Below are 7,640 nucleotides of genomic sequence, written 5' to 3' on the forward strand. Positions count from 1 at the left end.
TTTTTTTCCCTGCAGAAAAGTAGGAGGGGAAGGGGATAAGAAGGGAAGAGTGAAAAAAGGGAGGACAGGGAGGGGGAGGGGACAGTCAGAAACAAAACAATTTTGAGGAGGAATAGGATAAAAGAAGATAGAAAATTGTAAATATCATGGGAAGGGAATAGGATGAAGGGAAACAGTTATGATGATTGATTATAATGGCAAAAGGTATGGTACTTACTTTGCTGGTCTATTGTGAAGAAAATTCTTTGTAAAGTTTAAAGTACTACATAAAAGTTATGGTGAACAGGATGCTATCAGAAAAACCTGGAAAGGCCCACATGAACTGAAGCAGAATGAAATGTACTGTATACAAAATAACAGCAATAGTGTAAGATGATCTGCTGTGAAGGACGGGGTTATTTTCAGCAATGCAATGATCCAATATAACTCTGAAGGACTTATGAAAATTGCAGTCCATCTACAGAGAAAGAACTGTTGGTATCTTAAAACAGATTGAAGCATAATTTTTTTTGATAATTCTTTAATCTGAAGTTTTGTTTTTCTCTGTTTTCTTTCACAATCTGGCTAATATGGAGATGTTTTGCATGACTACTCATATATAATTTATATTGAATTGCATGAGTGGAGTGGGGATTGGGAAGGGAGGGAGGAAGAGAAGTTGGAATACAAGGTTTTAAAAAATTGATGGATGTCAAAATTTCTTTTTACATGTAATTTGGAAAATAAAATTCTAAACAGGAAAACAGGAGGAAAAAGAAAAAAGAAAATATAGGTTTTGGATAAAGCTGACAGGGTCTTAAATGCCAGACTAATCAGTTTGGACTTAATTCAGTATGTAAGAGAGCTCCACTGAGGATTTTCAGCAAGTGAATGAGGTGATTAGAGTAGTATATTAGGCAGATGACTTAGGCAGCACAACAGACAGACAGACATTACCAGTATAAGCTAAAATCTTATACATCCAGATATAAGGATATAAAAAAAATTTTAAACATTTCATCTCTTCATATCTTGTACTTGCCACTCAGATATTTTAATTGTTCATGCCAAAGGTTTTCTAATTGTTTTTTGATTTTCCTTTTTAACTTTGTTTTCCTTTCAACTTTCTTTTTCCAGTTGCCAGTTGAAGATCTGTGAGGAAGGTGGTTAGTAAGTGTTTCAGGCAAAGTCTGCTTAGTTACAAAATTCCTCATTTCTGTGAAGGGTAGATTATATACTTGACCCTTTTAATTTCTTGGTCAGTAAAGCTTCCATTATCATCAGAGAATGTTTATTATATACCTTTATGTAATACCATAACATAGGCAGGGCAACTGGGGTAATACAAAATGTAAGCATCCAGTCTTCTTATACTTGATTCCCCAACACATAGTCTTCAACTGGCCTCCTGGCTGCTCCACAAATAAGACACTCTATCTTTCAGCTCTGGGCATTCTCTTTGGTTGTCTCCCCTGCTTGGAACACTCTCCCTCCTCAACTCCCCGCATTGACTTTGAGTCTCAAATAAAAGCTTACCTTCTGCAGGAACCTTCCCCAACTTCTTTTAATTCTAGTACCTTCCCTTTTGTTTGTATTTGTTTGTTTGCATTTTGTCAATTTTCATTAGATTGTGAACTCCTTGAGGGCAGGGACTCTTTTGCCTCTTACTTAGCACAGGAGCCTGGCATATAATAGGAACTTAATAAATGTTTGTTGATTGATTGATCCTGGGACACACTTCATTTTTGCTGTGTACTTTGGGGCTCATAATCCTCCAATAACAAATACACCATGAGAAGACAGCTCCTGTGGTGGTGGGAGTTCTCAATGAGGGCTCATATCCTCATATTCTCTTCTAGATGGAAGCATAGGATGCCCACCAAGACTGGGGGTGGGGGGGGCGGGAATTCCATCAAAGTCTTCTCTTCCTCTTATGGGAAATTCTACAAGGTATCTTCATTGATCATCAAACATCATTGTGAAACCACCATATCCATAGGTTTCATCATAGAAATTAGGATCAAGGGGAAGCCAGGTGATAGTTGTCCAAGCCTTCTCTCAAAGTTTTTTTTCTTTTAACCTCTTTGACCCAAATAATTCCTTCTGCCAGGCTCTGGGGAATCAACAGTCTTAACTCACAGCTTTTTAGTATTAATACTTTTCCAAGGTAGGAATGATTTTCTCCAATTGTTTCAGTATCTGCACTGATACTCAATATGTGCTCAGAACCACTACTGTCCCAGGCTGAAGAAACACTGGCATTATAGACTGTTGTCGTTCAGTTATTTCAGTTGTTTCTGACTCTTTCTGACCCCATTTGAGGTTTTCTTGGCAAAGATATTGGAGCGGTTTGCTATCTCCTTCTTCAGCTCATTTGACAGATGAGGAAACTGAGGAAAACAGGGATGAATGACTTGCTCGTGATCACACAGCTAGTGTCTGAGGCCATATTTGAACACAGGGAGAGGAGTCTTCCTGACTCCAGCCCCAGCACTCTATCCACCATGCCACCTAGCTGCCCACTGTAGTCTCTTTTTACCTCCTTCCCCTGTCACTGCTCTAGTATCCTTAGTTTGAATCAACTCCACCCCCCCACCCTTGCCAGTGTTTTTAGATCTTTTAAAGGCCTGCACTTCCCCCATATCTTCAGCAGGGCACTTTACCATTTGCCATTGATTTTGGTATTGGAGAAAGTTTCTTCTGACTGCTCAGTCTCCATTTTCTCAGATTATATGGGTAGACAAATCAGATATGACAGGGAAATGGCCTGTAAAGTTTTACAAACCTTAATGTGCTAAATACCTGCAAACTATTACGGTTATGCCAGCTACAAAAATCCAAGGTCCTGCCCAACCCTACAGTCTTGTCCAGATTCTATGACCCTACTACATGGGGCCAGTATTTCTGTGAGGCTTAGCAAAATGGGAATATTTAGAAGTTTAAGGAGAACCTAGAAATCAAATTACAGAGCAGGAACAGCTGCATGGTGGTGACAGCGGCAACTATGTTAATGGATAAGATGACCCCAGCTACTTCCACTTCCATAATCACAGCTCCTCCCTCCTAATATCTAAAATCTGCTGCTAAAAAAATTATGAGGAGCAGCTGCAAGCTAGCAGCAATACCCATAAAGCAAATTACATCATCTCTGTAGAGTGGGTAATGTGGGGTATGGAAAAAGAGGATGGGAAATATTGAATGCTATCTGTGCCTGCTAAAATCTCCAAAAAATGTAGCATTCTCTTGGAGGCATCCTGATAGAATTGGAAAGAGCATTGGATTTAGAGTCAAAAGATCTGGGTCCAAATTCCAGCTTTGCCACTTAAAACCTGGGTAATTTGGGGGCAAATCACCATATCTCTGGGACTTAATTGTACAAGATTTATCATGGAAGTGGAGAGTTAGGAGTTGAAGTCAGGAGATCTAGGTTTAAACCCCAGGTCCAAAACAGAATAGCTCTTTAACTGAGAGCAAATGCTTTGCAGCTTTGGTATAAAACAGAGAAAGATACGTAGACTAACTCACAAGAGTTGTTGTGAAGATCCATGTTGCTATTTGTAAAAATCAAATTGCTATATAAATGGTTCTACTACTAATAACAACTGACAAGCTGAGAATTTACCCAGTGTTATTCTAACTTCTCTGAGCCTTGGTTTTTTCAGTTATAAATGGGTATGATATCATCGGCTCTACCAACTTCATAGGGGAAACTTCTGTGAACCATAAAGCTTTATCCTTATTGTTTATTTCAAGAATGTTAGGAAACATTCTTCCTAAGGACTTCTAGTGTTCTTCCTACAACATCTGATTTTCTTTTATAGTGAATACTCTGGAAGAAATTTGCAGAAAATACACCAGTGGAGGATTGTGATTAAGATGTTTATTCCTCTTTCATTTCCGAAGAGGACCAACGGCATCAGTGCATCACAGAGTGATGACTTGACTTGCTCTTGAATTGTATTCAAATGAGGCAGAGTTGTTTAAGTCTCCAGTATCACTCTCTTTTCCAGAATCATTGAACTTTAGTGACAGGACAAAAGTCAAGATAATTAGCAATGACCTGGGAGGCAGTGGATGACCTTGGCATCTTCAATATCTGACCAAGCTCTCGGCACTCCACTGTGACGTCTTCATCTGCCTTCATGGCTGTTGGAATGAATTGTTCTTATATGCCCATTCTGCCAAAGGGAAGTCTTCACATGCTTGGGGTGGACATCCTCCTAACTCACCAAAGGGTTTGAGGCCTATAGGTTACCCTCAGCCTGGTTTAGTGTGTTTATCAATATGGTTTTACCAGAGTGTGGCTATTGCACATGCTACAACTTGTTGTAAAATTAATATAGAAGGCAAGTGATGTCAGCCTTTTACATTTGCTAGCACTAACAAAGCCTTTGGCTTGGGATTCCAAAGCACAGGTGCCCAGCAGATGAGTTAAAGCCATAGCCACCACTCAATCATGGACAAAAACTGTCACAGAAGAGGAGCCAAGGGTGGCAGGAGGACCCATACTTCACAGGAGAGCTGCAGCTGGATCTGAATCTCCCATTGGAACAGTTAGCATGGTATGGTAGCTACTAACCTAATGGGTTCCTCTGAGGCTGCTAATCTGGTCAACTACTTCTCCAGTTGATTTAGGATCTTGGGAATTTTTATGATGACTCTTTTTTATCTAGACCTGTAATTTAATTAATGTGGGGAACTCTTAAAAGTGGAAACTTCCTCCATCAATACAAATAACCATCTGTAATTTATAGCTGTCTGGGGCCCCAAGAAGTTAAACTGGTCAGTCAGTCAACAGGCATTTCTCAAGCACTGTACTAAGCACTGGGCATACAAAGAAAGGCAAAAACAGAGGCCCTGCCCTCAAGCTCCCCATGTCTTAAAGGGAAAGAAAACATACAACTAACTATGTTGAGATAAACTAAGTAAATGAAAGATAGTCTCTGAGGGAAAGCACTACCAAGTACTAGGGCAACAATTCCCCTATTTGACAAAAATGCATGAGAAAATGGAAAATCAGTCTGGAAGAGATGAACACAGAGCAGTATTTCACAAGATAAATTCCAAGTAGATACATAACTTAGATATAAAAAGTAATATCATAGGCAGATTAGAGTCTCATAACCTAGATGTGTAAAAAACAAATTCAGACTTGTAAAAATAAAAATGTTAAAAGACAAACAGGTACTTTTCAAATGAAAAAAAAAATCCAAGTTATTAGCAACTATCTAAAAATGCTCCAAATCACTAATAATTAAAGAAATGCAAATTAAGGCAACTCTGAGGTTCAACCTCACTAATCATAGATTAAGATGACAAAAAAGGAAAATTTCAGATGTTTTGAGGGGCTTAGGGAAAACAGGTATATTAATGCACCATTGGTGGAGCTTTGAGTCAGCCCAGCCATGCTTTTGTTGTTGTTGTTGTTATTCTATTGTTTTATTTTGAAGAAGGAAAATTGACAAGCCACAACTTGCCTACAGAGAAGGCATGTAGTGTTGGTCAGGAAGGTGGATAGCGGGGTGATAAGGGAGCCAAGAGGCCTCAGAGAAAGTCTCCTATCAACCAAATCTCAAAATAAAATACCTTAAAAAATCTTCAGTAAAAATCACATTGAATCCACACTTGCTGTGCGAACAGAGACGATTCGAAGGCTTGGGATTTCTCACTCTGGAGTTCTCTTTGCATCAAGGAGACAGACACAAAACCACCAAACTGTTTTCTAAACATCTACGGTACTTGTGTGTTTTTCTAAACATTTCATTGGGGATGCTCAATCTTGTGAGTCTTGTTCCATAATAATCTATAATGTGACTAGTGCTGTCAGAAGGACCAACAATCTGCATTGAAATGAGAATGAAGTCAACCAGACTGCCAATTCCACAAAATCCAACAATGTAGGGGGCAGCTAGGTGGTGAAGTGGATAAAGCACCAGCCCTGGATTCATGAGGACCTGAGTTCAAATCCCGCCTCAGACACTTGACACTTACTTGCTGTGTGACCCTGGGAAAGTCACTTAACCCTCATTGCCCTGCAAAATAAATAAATAAATAAATAAATAAATGAATGAATGAATGAATGAATGAATGAATGAATAAATAAGTAAGTAAATAAATAAATAAGTAAATAAGTAAGTAAATAAATAAATAAGTAAATAAGTAAATAAATCAATAAATCAATCAATCAATCAATCCAACAGTGCAAAATTTTAACAGACCTAAAGCAGGGTATCCCAGGTAAAACCTGTCTGCTCCTAACCAGCCAAGGAATAAGGAGAGAGCGGCTGCCACCCGGTGGGAACAACTGTTTATATTACGGCAAGGTATGGTCTTAAAAAAACCAACTTCACTTCCAGGAAAACAGGTTTCATTGCTGCTAAAATCCTTACAAGTGATGTTGGGTGCTGGGTAACATGAGCTGTGTAATTTGTACAGTTAACAGGTTCTTGAGTGGCATCATTTATTTCAGTATCTTTACAAAAATATTGTCCCACTCTCAAGTCCTCGAACTTGACTGTCTCTTCACATCCCCCCCCCCCCCCCCCCCCGCTTCCTCAGCAGCGGCTGCTGCCCCCCACACAGCTCCACACTCACTGTCACGGATATGCAGCCTCCGAGGCCTCCATGATGGAACTGGCCCATCACCCCTCTGGCCCAGCCATTCTTAAAAACAGTTTAGAACTATGTTCCCGAAGGTACTAAATTGTGCAACGCCTCTACTAGGTCTATACCCAAAAGAGATCAAAGAAGAAAAAAAAAGGACCCATAGAAACAAAACTCTATCAGCAGTTTTCATAGTAGCAAGAAACTAGAAACTAAGGGGATATACCCATCTACTGGGGAATAGACAAATCATGACATATGAATCGAATGGAATACTATTGTGCTATAATGAAAAGACACATAGGTGGTTTCAGAAAAAATCTAAGGCCTGGACCTATGTTCCTATAATGGTAATAATTCAATCCTCCTCTTGAATCTGCCATCAGTTTGTTCATTCATCAGCCTCAGTTTATTTAGATGTTCTCAATGTTTGCCTCCCCCTTAGCATCAGGTTTATGACAGCTCCAGTCCTTTCCTTGCATCCAACTTTCCTTTCAGAGATTGCCAAAGACAGTAACCACATCGATGAAAGGAAAAGAGTCTGAATCGAGTAGAAAATATGACACTTGGGAATATTCTTTGGATTTAAATTATTTCTGGTGTCCCTTGTCACCATGAATTAATTTCATTCCAGGAACCATTGTGTATGGAATACAATAGACCCTGTATGAACTCATGTAGAGTGAGGTAAGCAAAACTAGGAGAATAATTTATTCTGTGACAACATTAAAAAGAAAAATAACTTTGAAAGATTTTAGAATTCTGATCAATGCAATAACAAACTTTATTTCCAGAGAATTCAAGATGATGTAAATTACCCACCTCTTGACAGTAAGACAATGGACTTCAAAATGCAGAATGAGACATATGTGTGTGTGTGTATACAATGCACACACACACACACACACACATACAGTTTTTCCTCTCATGAATGGGATCCCTTCTTTAATTGGTCCTTTATAAAATTATGTATGGAATATATCTGAGGCAGTCCCTTTAGAACTGCCACAAAAGAGATAGGTCCTAATCTCAATTTCTAGGAGAACTAGGGATTTGCA

General features: G+C 39.0%; 1 protein-coding gene across 1 annotated transcript; it reads right to left on the bottom strand.

The window, feature by feature from the left end:
* Positions 1-5,666: 5,666 nt before the first annotated feature.
* LOC122751944 (TM2 domain-containing protein 1-like) lies at positions 5,667-6,621 on the bottom strand. Its single transcript, XM_043999200.1, is given in 4 exon segments — positions 5,667-5,874; positions 6,179-6,395; positions 6,398-6,499; positions 6,570-6,621. Coding segments are annotated over 4 exon segments (579 nt in total).
* Positions 6,622-7,640: the final 1,019 nt, after the last annotated feature.

This window comes from Dromiciops gliroides, chromosome 1, assembly GCF_019393635.1.
Source record: "Dromiciops gliroides isolate mDroGli1 chromosome 1, mDroGli1.pri, whole genome shotgun sequence".
NCBI lineage: Eukaryota > Metazoa > Chordata > Mammalia > Microbiotheria > Microbiotheriidae > Dromiciops > Dromiciops gliroides.